This window comes from Emys orbicularis, chromosome 6, assembly GCF_028017835.1.
Source record: "Emys orbicularis isolate rEmyOrb1 chromosome 6, rEmyOrb1.hap1, whole genome shotgun sequence".
Lineage (NCBI taxonomy): Eukaryota > Metazoa > Chordata > Testudines > Emydidae > Emys > Emys orbicularis.
The window spans coordinates 21,327,527-21,346,103 of record NC_088688.1 but is presented as its reverse complement, the minus strand read 5'-3'; the positions used below and the strand labels follow the sequence as shown (position 1 = coordinate 21,346,103).

General features: G+C 42.5%; 1 protein-coding gene across 3 annotated transcripts in view; it reads right to left on the bottom strand.

The window, feature by feature from the left end:
- The window catches only part of NEDD4L (NEDD4 like E3 ubiquitin protein ligase), a 107,077-nt gene extending 90,915 nt beyond the window's left edge, over positions 1-16,162 (bottom strand). For all 3 annotated transcript variants that reach the window (XM_065406763.1, XM_065406765.1, XM_065406766.1), the window contains exons 1-3: positions 16,112-16,162; positions 3,341-3,402; positions 3,125-3,227 (exon numbers count right to left, since the gene is read on the bottom strand). In XM_065406763.1, coding sequence (XP_065262835.1) covers positions 3,125-3,227; positions 3,341-3,387 — 150 coding nt within the window. In that variant the 5' untranslated portion in view covers positions 3,388-3,402; positions 16,112-16,162. The remainder of the gene's footprint in view (positions 1-3,124; positions 3,228-3,340; positions 3,403-16,111) is intronic.
- Between the last annotated feature and the right edge of the window lie 2,415 nt (positions 16,163-18,577).

Here is an 18,577-nt window from a genome sequence, read left to right as displayed (position 1 = left end):
CTGGACAGATGGCTTAAACTCCCTCATAGATTTCCCACAACAACTACAACAACCACTGAAACAACAAGGAGTCTGGTGGCACCTTAAAGACTAACAGATTTATTTGGGCATAAGCTTTCGTGGGTAAAAACCTCACTTCTTCAGATGCATACTGGATATGCATCTGAAGAAGTGAGGTTTTTACCCACGAAAGCTTATGCTTATGCTTAGGCCATGTCTATACGTACAGCTAGGCAGTGATGCAGATGTGGTGAAGACACTCAGTGATGCAGATGTGGTGAAGAGAGCTCTCCCATCGGCATAAAAAAAAACCCCCATCTCCGCAAGTGGCAGAAGCTTATGCCGGCGTTAATTTATGTCACTCAGGAAGGTTGTTTATTATTACGGTCTCACTACGGGGTGGAGGGACAGATGACACTAAGGCCGGATCTACACTACAAACTTACATCAGTAGAACTATGTTGCTCAGGGGTGTAAAAAATCTACACCTCTGAGCGATGCAGTTATACCGACCTAACCCCCCTGTGTAGACAGCGCTATGTCAATGGGAGAGCTTCTCTTGTCGACATAGCTATTGCCTCTTGTGGAGGTGGATTAACTAAGCCCATGGAAGAAGCTCTCCCGGCGGTGTTGTAGCATCTTCACTGAAGCTGTGCCACTGCCGCTTTTTAAGTGTAGACCTGCCCTGAGGGTATGTTTGAGCTAGCATGCTAAAAATAGCAGTGTAACTGGGGGGGTAGGGCAGGTAGCCGCTCGGGCTAGCCACATGAGTACACACCTGCCCAGACTACCTGGGTACAAACCTGTGCAGCTAGCCCAAGCCATCACCCGTGCTACCCCCAGCTACATTGCTACACTGTACACAGGGAGTCAGAACTTTCCCTGAAGCGGAGACAGAACACATATATGTAAGAGGGGAAGAGAGAGAGCACGTATGCAGGAAGAGTGTAAAACTGTCAGATAAAGAGGAACATAGGAATCACCATATTGGATCAAACCCATAGTCCATTCAGTTCAGTGTCCTGTCCCCAACAATGGCCAGAACCAGATGCTTCAGAGGAAGAACCCTGCAGTAATCAGATGAGGAATAATCTATCCTGCAGCATAGGTCTCATCCTGAAGCACAAGGTCTAATATTCCGTCCAAAATATTTGTTGCCATTGATTATAATGCTGGATAGTCTTGATAGCTATATAATGTCCAGTCCCTTTTTGAATCTTGTTAAATTCTTAGCCTCAATGAGTTCCTATGGCAATGAGTTCCACTGATTAGTCACGTGTTGTGTGAAAAAGTATTTTCTTTTACCGGTTTTTAATTTTCCACCTTTTAACTCAATTTAATGCCCATTGTTCCTGTACTCTGAGATCGGGAAGAGAGAGAGAACAGAAGTTCCTAATCTATCCTTTCTAGATTACTCATTATTTTATATACTTTTATCCTGTCCACTCTTTTTCATCTCCTTTCTAAGGTTAACATTCCCAATCCTTTTTCACTCTCTTTTCATATGGGAGTTTTTCCAGCCTTTTGATCATTTTTGTAGCTCTTCTCTGAACCCTCTCCAGTTCTGCATTATCCTTTTGAGACTGAGTGACTAGTACTGTACACAGTATTCTAGGTAAGGCCATACCATTGATTTAATATAAAGGTATAAAGACATTCTAATGTTTCAAGTGTTATTCCCCATCCCATTTCTTATGCATCCTAACATATAGTTAGCTTTTTTGAATGCAGCTTCACATTGGGCAGAGATGTTCACTGAGACAATACAATGATGCCCAGACTCCAGAAAAGGAAGACAAGTGCAATGGGGAAAGGGGTAAGAGGATACAATAGAAGAAAAGAGTGGAAAAGTGAGAGAGAATGAGAATGGTGGATAGACAACACAGTGACGGAGTAAGATGGAATGAGTGTGTGGAAGTAAAGAGGAAATAAGAGCAAGGAGGAAGTAATGGGAAGGAGAGTGAGAACATATTGCACCAGGAAAAATGAGAGGAACAAGGAAGTAGAAAGATGAAGAGAAGTAGTGGTACTTAAAATTGGCCACACTTTATATTAGAGTTCCTTGAAGAAATAGTTTATAAAGGGATAATAAAGTAGTAAATGTTTTAATCAATTGTTATTGAGTCCACTGGTCAATAGGTTGCTTATGGATGACTTTTATAACACCTTCTACTGAGATCCTTTAACCATGCATGAGATGTAGGACGTATGTCTGTACATACGTATATGGCATCTATTAATCATTTATTAATCCTTTTAAAATTATTTATGAAAGTAACTAATATTAAAAAAAAAAAAAAAAAAAAAGAAGACTTCAAAATTAGACCAAGGGAACAAACAGTCTAGCAAAGAGAGGTAAAGATACACATTCTTAAAAAGGAAAGGCAAGAGGAGTGAAGGAAAGAATGAAAAAGAATAAAAATCAAAGAGAACATAGTAAGTTCATTTAAAAATTATTTGTAATAGAAAGGTTAACAGTAAAATGATACAACAAACAAAACCACGCTTGCTTTCATCATGAAAATATGGCTGTGGAAAAAAGTTCCTTTTGGGTGGAAAATAAAGCAAAAACTTAATTAAATGGGTTAGCATAAAAACAGACCTGGCAAAAATAAACAAACATAGCACTTAACAAAAATTCAGTGCAGGAAGGTTTTTTGAGGGGTATAGGTGAGGGGGGGATAAGAGGGTAGGGTAGGGGGTGCCAGCTAGTGCATCTTGCTGGGCACTAAAGGAAGAAAAACTGCCAGGTTCAAAAAGACACAAATATAATAAGCTGAGACAGACTTCATTTGTCTAATCAAGATAAAATCTTATAATTAAGTAGGTTCTTTGGAGGAAGGAGTCTTAAATGCATTATTTTTCTGATGACAGCAAAATGTACAATAAGGGCCTTGACTTGAAATGACTCATGACAAAGGCAGATGAGGCTAAATAACCCAGTACACAACAGTAATTTCCTCTAGTCCATTTCTTCGAAAATCATCATTTACTCTTCCTCCATGTACTACAGGAAGGCATTGTGTTGAGTTTATACCTGATCTTTAATGAGCCCAAAAACTTCAACATGGTTATAATATGGGACTGGGGGGAAATAGTAAGGGAAATAAGTGAAATTTCTTACCTCAGATTCCTCCCTTTGTTCAGTAGTTTCTTCCTCTTGTCCTCCGTTTTTTGGCATATAGGCCATTTTCAGTCTCAAGAAACCCTTTACCCGAGATTTGTGGCTAAAGAACAAGACAATATTAACAAAGGAGATTAATTAGGCAGTATTCTTTTAAAAATAAAGTATTTCTTTATTAAGTTAAACAGAATTTTCGTTGGATACAAAACCCCTCACCTTCTTGGTCTGAGAAGGAAATCCTTAAATGTGTATGGCCGTTCCATGGTTGGGTCTTCTGTCTAAAGTCATAGAAAAAAATAAAATTGAAGTGCTGACTCTCAAGAATACACAAATACACACTACATTTGTTATAAGGGTTTACTAAAAACACTTGAAAAACATGTTTGAATAAATTAAAGTCAAAGGAAGCGCTTGTCTAGCAGTAAGAGGTGATATTTATAGGTGTTGCATATTATTGAATAATAGGTCCACTAGATGTCGCTATAAACACCAACAGTAAGTTGGACCAGCAATTGTTTATGTACAGTAACTCCTCACTTTACGTTGTAGTTATGTTCCTGAAAAATGAGACTTTAAGCGAAACGATGTTAAGCAAATCCAATTTCCCCATAAGAATGAATGTAAATGAGGGGGTTAGGTTACACACACACACACACACACACACACACACACACACACACACACACACACACACACACACACACACTAACTATACGTTTTAAACAAAAAATTAATACTGGCACACAGTGATGATGATTGTGAAGCTTGGTTGAGGTGGAGGAGTCAGAGGGTGGGATATTTCCCAGGGAATGCCTTACTGCTAAATGATGAACTAGCTATTGGCTGAACCCTCAAGGGTTAACTTTTACACTCTACAAGGCAGCAACAATGGAGGGAGGGGAGACAGCATTGCAGAGATACACACCGTGTGTGTGTGTGTGTGTGTGTGTGTGTGTGTGTGTGTGTGTGTGTGTGTGTGTGTGTGTGTGTGTGTGTGTGTGTGTGTGTGAGAGAGAGAGAGAGAGAGAGAGATGCGCATTTCCCCTTTAGGTACGCTGACCCTACTATTAAGTACACTGCCTTGTTAATTAGATCAGCTTGCTGAGACCACAGCTGCTGCCAGCAAGCTCCCTCCATCCTGAGCCCTGTCGTGTGTCCCCCCTGCTCTATGGAAGATGGGGTAAGAGGGGTGCAGGGGGAAGGGGGACACCCTGACATTAGCCCCCCTCCCGCACAGCAAACAGGAGTCTCGGGGAGCAGCTCCAAGGCAGAGGGCAGGAGCAGCACATGGCAGTGGGGGGAGGGACAGCTGAACTGCGGGCAATTGATAGCCTGCTGGGCAGCTGCTGCACAGGGAACTTATGGGAGTGGGGAGCTGATAGGGGGGCTGCCGGTCCACCCTGGTTCCAAGCCCCCACCAGCTAGCTGCAACAGGCTGCTCTTCCTGCAAGCAGTGGACAAAGCAGGTGGCTGCCAAACGACGTTAGAAGGGAGCATTGCACAACTTTAAACGAGCATGTTCCCTAATTGATCAACAATGTAACAACGAAACAATGTTAACCGGGACGACTTTAAGTGAGGAATTACTTTACACTATTGAAATATTTACAAATCAGTGAAGAGAGGAAGAAAAACAAGCAGACTAAAACAAGTCACTGTAACTTGCTCCAGCCACCTAACAGTAATGTTTGAAAATTACAGTGCATTGTGCTCTGATTTCAGCCAGAAGGAGCTGCATGAATATATGAATAATATTTCTTACTCATTTGAAGTTTAATAAAACACTATTCAGCTATAAAATTAACTTTCATTTCAGGATTTCACATCACATCACAAAGACATCTAAGTCTCCCAACAAATTCACAAGGCAGCTAAGTAACATCAGGCACAGAGGTTAGATTTTCTGATGCGCAATGTTACCAATTCTCCTAATTTTATCATGAGTGTCATGATATTTGGTGGTTTTCTTAAAGCCGTAGCTCTTGGAGTCTTTTGCTTACATGAGAATCTCATCTTTCACTTAACACCCTCCCCACCCCACCCCCATTCTAGCCTTTAAGGTGGTGGAAAAGCTTGGGAACATGAACCTTAAGACTCAAAAACCAGAAGTCAAATGAGAACCAAAAATTAGTTGTTTTTTTAAAACTCATGAATTTTTGGGGCCCAATTCAAGATTTTTGTACACTTGGGGTTGTCAATTCTGGAATTGTACACTAGTTGTCTGCTCACACAAATCTGATTTCCAGGAGGTGCTGTTCATAAGACCATAAAAGCTCCAAGTCCTCAGGATCTCTGAAAATCAGAAGGGTATTGTAGTGAGGCAGAGTGGCCTCCCTCTGGACCGGAGAACAAGGGAGCACTATACTCCCCTTGGTGGGCAGAGCCAAACCCACCCCGCCCCCTTGCCGGAAGCACCAGGGCAGGGCAGGAAGTATAAAAGGAAGCCTCTGAAGCTCAGCTGGGCCGAAGCCAGCGGAGGAGACACGCCTCTGCCTTGCTGTGGCACCCAGGAACAGAATCTGCCCCCTGCCGTGCCCTGCCCCCAGAGGAGACTAATGCAGACGAGGAGTTGCTGGGATTGCCAGTGGCAGTATACTCCGAGGAGCCCAAGAACCTGTGGAGGCTAGAGGTACCAAACCCCGGGGAGGTAGGCAGTAGCCCAGGGGCAGCCGACGACTGGCCGGCCACAGGGCTGACCGCGTCTCAGTCAGCGTGTTGCAGCTGGATCCCTGCCGACCCAGTGGCAGACCACTCTGCCACTGTTAGGGCCTTGGGCTGGGACACGGTGAAGCAGGGCAGGCCTGCGTCCCCCTGCCACCCCAACCCTGGGGTGGCCAACTCTCCACCTTAGGCCAGGAGGCCTGTGCTCCGTGAACCCCCCTGCTAGCATCCTAGACTGTTTGCCAGTGCGCAAACCCCTTCCAGGGCCCTTAGACTGTTTGGGCGCTCCCCCTTACCTGAACCCCAAGACTGTGTGCATTTGTTGGCTGCCTGAGCTCCAAGCTTAGGCTAAAGCCTGCTCTGCCCTGCCAACAGGGCCGGCTCCAGGCACCAGCGCAGGAAGCAGGTGCTTGAGGTGGCCAATGGGAAGGGGCGGCACGTCCGGGTCTTTGGCGGCGGGTCCCTCAGTCCCTCCCAGAGGGAAGGACCGGCCGCTGAATTCCCACCGAAGAATGAAGCGGCGGGGTAGAACTGCCGCCGAAGTGCCGCGGATCGCGGCTTTTTTTTTTTTTTTTCGCCGCTTGGGGCGGCAAAAAAGCTGGAGCCGTCTCTGCCTGCCAAAGGGCCAGAGCTAATTGACTGCATTTGTTTACTGGCTGCCTGAGCCCACAAGCCCAGGCTAAAGCCTGCCCCCTGCTCTGCTCTGCCCAAAGGGCTAGATCTTATTGACTCGGTGTATTTGCTGGCTGCCTGGGCTGGGAGGCTTAGGCTACAGCCTACCACCAGCCCAGCCCGAGGGCTAGGGCCCTAGACTGTTAAGTGTTGTCAACCCTATTGAGGGGCTACGAGCTAGAAACTATGCCGGGCGCTGCCCGCAGAGGGGCAAGAGCCCCAGACTGTTGTCTGTTTGCCTCTGTCAGACAGGCCCAGAGCTCTAGACCGTTTATGGCTCGCCCCCCGATGCGACCCGAGCCTGAGGATTGAACCCGAACAGAATGAGGCAGAGCGGCCTCCCTTCCCACTGGAGAACTAGGGAGCATTACAGGTATCTCCAACTGGGCACTCCACATTAATGAACACTTCTGAAAACGTGGGCTCAACTGATTTGTCCATGGTCATTATAGAACCATAAGGCTGGAAAGTGGACCCAGGAGCACTGATTCCCATCACTAGCCATCCTCCTTTTCAAATTACTGTAAATTCAAGGTCTTTTGTGTTGTGTTTGCAAAAAAAGTGAAAAGCGAAAAGTCACTGATCAATATTCAAAGATTTAAAAAACTCCACACTAATTCCTTCAGGGTTTATAATTAAAGTACCATGCAGTTTTTTCAGCTGAAAAGTCCTCCTTTCCTGCATTCCGTTTCCACTGAATTCCTATAAGAGACGCATTTCATTCTTTTAAAAGAAGATAGAGTTAATAAGTGGACAGGATCCTAAAATATGTATAGAGATGAGATTTATCACTCCTTACTTCTATAATGTTTTACCATTCTGAGTGCTGTACAGAGCGTATACAATAAGTCCTGAACTCTGCTTTATTAGCTCCATCTTGCAGATGGCAAAGCTGAAGTACAGAAAAGTCCAGAGACTTGTCAAACAAGTCAACAGAACAGACAGGATGAAAACTTAATCAAAGAACTCTGAAACTTTACTATGATGCTTTTCAGTAATAAAAGAAAGAATGAGAAAAAAAATTGATAATCATTTCATCTGTCAAAGTAGCTTTCTATTTGGTTCCTTTAGCATCAAAATACTACTGTTACCTTATTACGAGGCATGTGGATAACTCACAATTACAGAGTCCAGAATCTTAGTCATGCACAGGGGAACTCGGTGTTGAGACATCTTACTGATTGTGGAGACAGAACTGGGAGCAGCTAATGCCTTTTCAACTAACTTACACAATATGTGCCTCTATGTCAGCTCTTGCTCTTTATTTTTCATTTTAATTTTGGCTAAGGCACGCTACTAAAAACAAATGTAAAAATAGCATGTGATTGTTCACACCATATGTGCTCTATAACATCTTGTATGACATTACACTACATATTATAGTAGTGGGGTTTCTCACATCTAAATTGTAGATTGCCATACACATGTATAAAGGACAACCTTCGCCCACACATTACAGTACATGTGCTGTTGGGTCTAAAAGTGCTATCATTTTTCTTATCAGAATACATGATCGTCCAGCAACTTTACAACTTACACTATACTCTTCCAACTACTTAATATACAAGCAGCCAATAACAGTGTTATGACTCAAGCAGACCTCACCTTTAAAAAATGATGAGCTCGGAATGAATATGTGCAATATCTCAACATGAAATACACACATCCCTCTCCCGCTAAATATGAATATTAAAAATAGATATTGGACCCCATTCCTATAATACATAGCATAGGAATTAGTTCTGATTTGTCCATATATAAGGGATCCCATATAATACTATTATTTCTATTGTCATGTAAATATTTGTCACTTCCATGCAATACTATGTTCATACATTAAAGTATAAACTAACTGAAAACTATACCCTCATATACGATGTAAGTTAATACAAGGATAAGGTATATAGTATTTATTAAATCCAAAAGTATGTTCAAATAATGTTAGGATTGCAACCAAGAAATTAAACATTACTATATCAGTCAAACATATCTTAAGATATAAAATACAGAGTTACTTTGCTTTATTTACAAACATTAATGGATAGAAGCTCTACCAAAAATGGAGCAAGGATTTATTTATAAACATTTATTTATGCAGAAAATAATTTTTTTTTGGTGGGATCCAAGCTTTCTGTGCCCTGGGCTCTCAAATGTTTACATTTTCACTTTTAGTCAATTTAAAATAGGGAAATAATAGGTGGCAGAATATCAGGAGCATAAAAAAGGCAAAAGAAAAGAAAAGAAAAGAAAAGAAAAGAAAAGAAAAGAAAATTTGTTTTGGACATAAATATTTACTGGAAAAAAACAAACCTGGATTTTTTGCGACCAATAAATTGTGATAAGTAGGCAGTCATATATTGATCCAACTGGAAAGACTCCACCTATGAAGTAAATATTTAAATAATCCATTCCCCTGCCACTCCAAAACTTTTACTGTATGCAAAACAGTGTAGCTTAGAAATGTATTTAAAAGCTGTATTATATAGTGAATAGGACAACAACAGCTTCACGACAAACACATATTTAACTCACATATTAAAGAAAGATAGCTTCTTCAATGTGCAGAGCCCTGACCAAGAGAGGACGCGAGCTACCAAAAAGACCATGAGTTTTTTACACCCCCAGTCCTATCGCTGGATTGGGAGACTGAGTCAAGCTCTGAGTTGCACAATTTATAAGGAAAGTGGGGCACTCTGTGGCCTGCCACTTTGCTAGTTCTCTAGGCTGGTCCTGAGCAAAACGCCTTATAACACTATAGCGCTAGTAGTGGGTAGCCACTTTTCAGAAATTTAAATTTCAGCCATTTGACATTTTCCCTTGCTGCATCCCTCCTTCATGACCCAACACAGTATCTCCAGCATTTTTGAGGTGTAATTGCTCCAAAGGAAGCTACTAAGATTGGTAGGTTGGCCCTCCAGGAAACCTAAGGCAAAAGGGGTCCAGCCATAGCATACCTCAAAGATAAAAAGAGGTCTGTGGCAACGCTTAGCAAGTTAGAAAGCTCCTGTGAGAGAGTCCCCACTTGCATTTACAGTTTCCTTGAGAAGGAAGACTTCCATCCCACACCAGTGAGTGGCTGAATACTGTGTGTGTGTGTGTGTGTGTGTGTGTGTGTGTGTGTGTGTGTGTGTGTGTGTGTGTGTGTGTGTGTGTGTGAGAGAGAGAGTGTGAGTTAGGGTTGAGAATGTTTTAGATTGCACAACTAGCATAGACTTCGTATTATTCACAATTTCTAAAATAGAATCATTGCATCATAGAAATGTAGGACTACAAGGGACCTCAATATGTCATCTGGTCCAGTTCCCTGCACTGAGGCAGGATTAAGTATTATCTAGACCATCCTGTATTATCCTGACAAGTGTTTGTCTAACATACTCTTAAAAACCTCCAATGATGGAAATTCTACAACCTCCCTAGGTAATTAATTTGTTCCAGTGCTTAACTACCGTTACAGCTAGGAAGTTTCTCCTAATGTCTAACCTAAATCTCCCTTGCTGCAATTTAAGCCAACTGCTTCTTGTCCTATCCTCAGGGGTTAAGGAGAACAATTTATCACCCTCCTCTTTACAACAAACTTTTCCATACTTGAGGACAGTTATCATGCTCCCCCTCAGTCTTCTCTTCTCCAGACTGTGCAAACCCAATTTTTTCAATCTTTCCTCATAGTTAATGTTTTCTAGACCTTTAATCATTTTTGCTTCTCTCCTCTTGACTTTCTCCAACTTGTCCACATCTTTCCCAAAGTGTGATACCCAGAACTGGACACAATATTCTAGCTGAGGCCTTGTCAGTGCTGAGTAGAGTGGAAGAATAACTTATTGTGTCTTGCTCACAACACTCCTACTAATACATTTCAGAATTACGTTCACTTTTTTGCAACAGTATTACATTGTTGACTCATACAACAGTAATATTGCATACTAAATGATACTGAATATCATTACTAAATTTGCATTATTACTTCAGTGTTATTTGGATAGGAATTCCCTTCAATAATTCAAAACAGTAAAAGAATTTATTTTAGTCACATTTGCTACAGTCAAAGGTCAATCATTAAAAAAATTACAAATTTTACAGTAGAATTTTCATTAACTTGATTGCCTTATTTACTCCTTTCTGCACGTAATGTCTGTAGAAGACTCACTATTAGCTTCTGGGGAGTTCTTTTGTAACAGAAAATAGTCACAAAGGACCTGTCACCCCAAAAGAACCCAAGCTAGATGAATGTGGGCTTCTTAAAAAGCCTCCAGCTACTGTTCAGCAGCTTCTCATGCAGTGCTGTAACCCGGGTGTTCCAGGTCTGATTTGAAGACTCAAATCTGCCCCTCACCACCAATAGCAAAAAGACACACACAGCACTAAGTACTTTTACAAAGGGACCTTCCTACCCTTCTCTGAAGCAATCTAATTTATTAGCTCATCCCAGTTTATCTGCCTTGCTTCCTAGTTCTCCATAGATCTGCCAAATCGCTTAACCTTTCCTGTCTCATGGACATTCTTAGATAGGACTTGATTAATTTTAGTTTGCTTTCATTAGCAGCCATGGTTACAGGAAGACAGCAAAATATACGCAGTGCTGTTTCCATGTTAGGGAAACTCACATCTAAAGACCTTTCATGTATGTAGCTAAGGAGATCAATGGGTACCTTTGTTTCTAAGTCATCCTTAAAAATTAATTTGCAAAAACTGGCAAAGAGCTCAATCTTGTTTTCAAAACTCTCAGACTTTAAATCCTCTGGGTAGATGCTTGCTAAGTTTCAAGCGTGCCTCTATAGGTTTTCGCTGCTGAGACTTAGGGCTTGTCTTCACTACCCGCCGATCCGGCGGGTAGCAATCGGTCTATCGGGGATCGACTTACCGCGTCTAGTGAAGACGCGATAAAATCGATCCCTGATCGCTCTGCCGTCGACTCCGGAAATCCACCACGGCAAGAGGCGGCAGCGGAGTCGGCGGCAGCGGTCGACTTTCCCCCGTCCTCACAGCCAGGTAAGCCGACCTAAAATACGCAACTTCAGCTACGGTATTCACGTAGCTGAAGTTGCGTATCTTAGGTCAGACCCCCGCTGTAGTGTAGACCTAGCCTCAGTTTCCTGCTCATCAAAAAAGCAAACCTTTCTCTGACTTCATCATACGTATGCATACTAGTCTCCAATTGTGTTAATATTGTGTCTAAGATGGGTTTTGAAAACTTTTTCAGGATCTGATGATCTTTTGTCCTTTGCAAGTTCACCTGGTATTATTTTTCTCTTTTGATGTTATTTCTCTTTGGGCTGCATGGATATGCCTAACATTTCAGTCTGCGAAGCAGGAGCTTTCTTAGATGCAATGAACCCAAAGGCCCATAATTCTGACAAAGCATCTTGAAGGCCACCAAGTAAACTGCAAGCCATTTGAATGTCAAGATCCAGACTCAAATTTGTTGCTCATAATGTTAATTTTTGATGAGATAGTATATTGTATCTCTTCCAAAACAACAATTGAAAGCTCTGGTTTGCAAGCTATCAGCTTCCAACTTAAATTCTAGTGTAAGATTTTGTGAAGCCATGATCGTGTCTAAAAGCATCAAAAACACCCTCAACTTGATTTTTTAGTGGTTGGATTCCCTCTGCCTTTGCTGACCATCTTGCCATTTTTCATGCTAATATGCTTTTTCAACATATCTCAATGACTAGTAGAATCGGAAAACAAGGTATACGATCTTTGAACAATTCCAACTTGAGGAACAATCATTGAAGCAGCTTCCCCCACAGTTTCAGTGAATGGGCAGCACATGGGACAAAAGACATGCTGATTTACCTGCTGAATTTGATTTTCAACGCTGTTGTATGCTGCAGCCACATTAGCTCTGTGTCACAGGTGTGGCCCTTGCAATCAGCCATAACTAAACCCTTTTTTCCCCCAGCTTCTCTAATATCCACACCAGAACAGGGAAGAGTATCTACAAAGCTCTCAACAACCTTCACTGCGTTTTTCAGAACCTCAACATACCTTAACACCTGATATATTTGTTTCATTCAGAAGAGATTTGGAGTGCAAACAAACATAACAGAGAAGTATTTAGCTATCCTAAACTCATAAAAAATAGTCTGCCATATCTTTCGTGCGATCCTACCTATAAATTTATTTTGAATTTGGTGTGATAAGTACCTCACCTTTGCAGTACTGGTTTCAGTAGCTTCCACATGATCTCGCAACATACTATCATACTTTGCAAGCATTTCAAATAAACTCCAAAAGTTAGCACTATGAGGACCGTTTAATTTCTCATCGCTCAATCCTAAGTACAGCAAAAGATGATGGCACCACATGTTCTTCTGCACTTGATAGCAGGTCTGTATACCCTTTTCAATTGTGAGAACCTTTTACAATTGTTCTGCAAATTCCATCCAGCGAGTGATTGCCTCCATGCATTCCTTTGAACATTTGTGTTGGCAAATTTGTACACTAAAGTGGAAAAAGTTTGTGAATGCAGTTTTATAAAAGGAAGATGATGGCTGGAAAAGCAAAGAAGCAAAACAGAACGAAGTGGCAAGACTAACTGTACATGAACCAAGATCACTGGTGTAATTTCCCATTAGGCATTTGATAAAGAACCACGATTTTAATACTTGCTTTCTTTTGCATTCATTAGGCAAAAAGTCTTGTTCTAAATTAACAATGGGACAGTTGTCTACCAAAAACAGGCTAACAGAATCCATCACTTGGAGCCAAATAGCTGGATCTGTCTTGTCAAAGTGAAAATTCTGCCCCATGCTTTCAATAATCAAACCACGTTCATTGTCCACATCCATAAGTTGCACTAGCAACTAGCGGGCAACTTTCTGTGTCTAGAATCAGATACTCTGGCACTCAACAAACATGATAAACCCAAATCAACATCCTCACTGGCTAAGGAAGGCTCAGAAGCGAAAGCAGCAGAATCATCTGCAGATTTTTCATCTGGAACACGGTTGAACGTTGCACATTTCACGCAACGTTGTAGACTCAAACTTTTCTGATCTTTTTCACGGGCCTGCTGCAGCATGTGAGCACCACTCTTGTGTTTGCAGCTATTCATGTCAGAAATCATAGTTGACCATAAGAATTCACCCATCAAGCTCTTCACAAATTAAATGCTAGGTTTGGACTGACTATGGTACCTGGTGAAAGATCTAGCTAATATCTCTGTGAAACTTGGAGCTATAACCTGTGCTTGAACTGGGGATGGGGGTAGAAGACCGCCCAACATTTTCTGAACCTTGAGAAGGGTCACTGAGGCCTGCAAAGAGCTTCTTCCAGAGCTGCTGCCTCATACAGCTACCCTGACTCCACTCCACCCTGCCATGGATAGGTACTGCCCACTCATTGGCCCACCCATCAGCAAACAGGGAGTGGGAAATGCCTGCATCTGTGGGGAAGCGGAGCAGAGTTAGCAGCTCTGGGCAGGGATGGTGCAGCCTAGAACTTGGGGAGGGGCCAGGAGATGCCGGAGGGGGCATGGATCCTCCCATACTGGCCCCCCAGCATCTTATAGGGACAGGCTCTGAGCTGAGGCCAGAAGAGAGGGAACGGGGTGGGGCAGGCAGGAGCAGGAATAGGAGGGCAGAAAAAGCCCCAGCACAGACCCCAAGGACTGAGAGCCCCTTCCTCAACTTCCCCCTGTCACTGTACCCCCACCCCCAGAGAGACTCCACACCCCATCAAATCCCACTGCACCCCCAGCCACAGCGATGCCAACCCCTCTGAATCTGACTGCACCACCAGGCCCGTGTCCCCACAGAACCCCCTCTCCCAAATCCTCAAAGCTCCCAGTCCCAGTGAATTTCACTGCACCCCCAGCTCCCTATCCACAGACAGACCTTCACATATCTGAGAGAATCCCAATCCTACTGAATTTCACAATGCGCCCAAATCCCGCTGCCCCAATGCCAGTGCATCTCACTGCAACCTCATCTCCAGAAAGGCCCTCCCCTATTTTGATGTAGATATCAATGAAGCATTAAATGCGGCCCCTGAATTTGGGGCATGAAATGGAGAAGCCTGGAGCCCCACAATGGAAGAAAAGAGTGAAGTTTAAAAAATTAAAAAAAAAAAGGATCCCTTTATATGGTTGCACTGGAACCATTTTAACCCCCCCTTAACACAGCCCTGTACTCATACCGCAGCCTATGGCTACTGCTCTTACTAGGACTGAAGTAGTGCTCAAAACATGCTAGGCATTTTCCAGGCCCCAAATGGTGTATGATCTTAGACAGACAACGCACACATTTATAGGATTAAACACAAGCCTAGGAGTGGTGGAGTTGGGTTAGGTCAGGTCAGCAACAGAAAGCAAAGTAAAAACAGTGATTTTTAAGGAAAGGTTTGGAGGAGACTGAGTTTGCTTGGCTCACAGGAAAGAAAATTGTTCCCAAAGCGGGGGCGGCAGTGTGAAAAGAGGCCAGAAGACGATTATAAGGACATTACAGTAGTTAATTGAGAAATGACCAGACTGTGGGCTAGCATTTCAGTCACCATTTGACACAGAATAGTCGAGGTAGATCTAAGGAAGAAGCAACAGAAATGGATGACAGCCTGCAGAGTCTCTAGCTGCCCTGTCTCCAGGCCCAACACTCCCAAGGAGGAAAACGTCTCCAAGCTGCTGTGACTTGTGGGGCCACTGAGCTTTTCCTTAGTTTGTGGTGCCTCACACTCTCCTGATAGTTACTAATGTTGCTGCTGTAGCAATGGCGGCTGTAAAGAGATGGGATTACACCTTTGGTAGAGAGAAAAGTCTGTATAACATTTATGTAAAAGTTTCTCACACAAGGCATTGACAAGGCAGAGTACAGAATCATAGAAATGTAGCGCTGGAAGGGACATCAAAAGTTTATCTAGACCAGGGGTAGGCAACCTATGGCACGCGTGCCAAAGGCGGCACGCGAGCTGATTTTCAGTGGCACTCACACTGCCCGGGTCCTGGCCACTGTTCCGGGAGGCTCTGCATTTTAATTTAATTTTAAATGAAGCTTCTTAAACATTTTAAAAACCTTATTTACTTTACATACAACAATAGTTTAGTTATATATTATAGACTTATAGAAAGAGACCTTCTCAAAACGTTAAAATGTATTATTGGCACGCGAAACCTTACGTTAGAGTGAATAAATGAAGACTCGGCACACCATTTCTGAAAGGTTGCCGACCCCTGATCTAGTCCATCCTCCCAGGCTTATACTTAGAAAGCTTTTTCCTAATATCTAACTTAAATTTCCCTGGCTGCAGATTAAGCCCACTGCTTCTTGTCCTACCTTCAGTGGACATAGAGAACAATTGATCACAACAGCCCTTAACATATTTGAAGATTTATCAGCTCCCTCCACCCAGTCTTCTTTTCTCAAGACTAAACATGCCCAGTATATTTAACCTTTCCTTATAGATCAGGCTTTCTAAGCCTGGCTCTCCTCTGGACTCCAATTTGTCCAAAACTTTCTTAAAACGTGGCATCCAAAACAGTACTTCACGTGAGGCCTCGCCAATGCCAAGTAGAACGGAATAATAACCGCGCATGTCTCACACACGACACTCCTGTGAGTACACCCCAGAATGATATTAGCCTTTTTCACAACAGCACCACATTGTTGGCTCTTATTCAATTTGAGATCCATTACGTATGAGCATATAAACATCTCTTACCGGTAGATGATTAAGTGGCACGTCCACTTGACCCAGGAAGTCGTCTCTAGTCTGTTAATAAAACAGAAAGGAAAAAAATGTTTGTTTATTAGTTCATTTTTAAACCAACAGGAAGGAGGGAAATGGCAAACAGAAGTCAAGTCACAGTGGAGCCAGAGACAACTCTGTACTAATATTTTACTAAGCCTAGACTCTACCCCCACACATGACAACCATCCCTACTTGGCAGGCATGGTTCCTGGACTTCAGCAAAATATTTATTATATTTCTACTATGTCCTTCCAAAAGGTTCTCCTAGGCTACTGTATGCACCTGCACTACTAACAAGTTTTAGCTAACGTTTCCTCTAATAAGCTGCTGTCAATGCAACACATCAAAAACTCTCACAAGTATATTCCCATGTATTCCACTGGGACTCCTGGCATTGTGCATATTGTAGACTGCATGGGCATTTAAAAGCTAAAATTAAGTTACTACCCAGTCATGTTTACTTCAAAATTTCATAGCCTCTTCTTTTACACTAAAGAGCCACATATATAGAGTGCTGCTCCTTTCCAACTAAGTCAGCCAATCAACCAATCTGGGTAGATGTGAATGAAATTTAAACAATTGACACCCATATTAAGAGCTTGCTTATTAATATTCTACCAAAAGAAAATTAAAATATCATTGTATATATTTTTTAAGAACAAGTACCAGGGTGTTCTCAATGACTGTGAAGTATTTACCTTATGAGATGCAGTGACTCATCATACCTGGAGCCTTTTGATTAAGCATTCAATCCCCCTTCTGATGACCCACATTGCATGTTACAGCTGATCTACACGCAGTTTTTGTACCTCTAACTACATCAGTTTAGAAACAGATATAGTTAAAGCACATGGATGCAGCATCGCCAGTACAAAGGAATTAATATCGGCACAGTTTATTTCTGTTGCACATAAAAAGACAAAGGGCTTGTACTGCTTTAACTATATTAGTTTCTAAACAGATATGGTAGAGGTAAAGTCTGCCCTTACTATGATAACTAAGCTGCAATTAGTGGTTCTTGTGAAAACAGCACCACTCTACAACAGAGACCGAAGCTCTATGGAATCATTTTATTTATGGTGCTTGCAGCCTCAGGCTTTGAATTTACTTTTCAGATCATCCTGATCTCTAGACAGAGACACGGTCTTATTATCGAATATAACACACACAGAATAAAAGGGGTTCTGGATTTATATTCTGGTTGAGCCCTCTTTCAGGGCAGGTTTCCCCTCTACTTGGATTGAATGATTTATTGTGGATCCCTTGCAGTTCCAACAAGAATCTTGCAAGTCTATACAGCTGATGTATTGAGTGAACAATGGAACAAGGTACTGCATATTTTTATAGTCTTTGTATGGAATGCTTGAAAGAATACTTTTCAATTCTTTATTCACATACCTCTCCACTATTACAAACAAAAACAAAACAATACGTTGAGTCTTCAAAAATATAAATGTCTTAAAACCATTGTCAACCTTTCACTCCACTGCCTTGATTGATAGGTTACATCTAAAATAAAATTGTAAACTCTTTGGGGGCAGGGACCACATCTTTCTAATTGTGCTGTAAAACATTTAGTACAACGATACTGAAAAACTAAGCATCTCAATGTTTTCATTGGCATAATGATGACATACAATAAATAAAATGCTATGATTCAATAGCAACCATCTCCTTCCAGGACAGAAACTTTGCTACATTGTCAGTGGAGCTGTTTGGATTCCTTTACTGGGGGACAGTTGCAACTGATAGTTTAACAAGTACTAAGCACCTATGCTTCTTATAGCACCAATAGAGGGGAAGATGTTTTCCAGCAGAAGTTGTCCCATCAACTTGCATTCATAATAATTATAATGTCAGTGGTAGTGCCCTGCAATATGAATGCAATTCATTTTAGTGTTATACTACTATTAAAAATGCAAAACAAGGACAACTGATCTCAAAAAAGCAACATTACAATAAGCATAAGAAAAACAATGCTGAATTTCCTGCCCTTTTTTTTTTTTTTTTTTTTTTTAATTTTAAGGCAGTTAGTGTAGGGTTACCATATTTCAACAATCAAAAAAGAGGACGGGAGGAGCCCCGCCCCAGTCCTGCCCTAGCCCCGCCCCTGCCCCTTCCACTCCCTCCCACTTCCCGCCCCCCTCAGAACCCACAACCCTCCCCCCCCACTCCTTGTCCCCTGACTACCCCCTCCTGAGACCCTCCCCCCCATCCTAACTGGCCCCCTAGGACCCTACCTGTCCCCTGACTGCCCCAACCCCTAGACAAACACCAGGGACTCCCACGCTCCATCCAACCATTCCCCACCCCCTGACAGCCCCCCCCCCCGAACTCCTGACCCATCTAAACCCCTCTGCTCCCTGTCCCCTGACTACCCCCTCCTGGGACCCCTGCTCCTAACTGCCCTCCAGAACCCCACCCCCTACCTAAGAC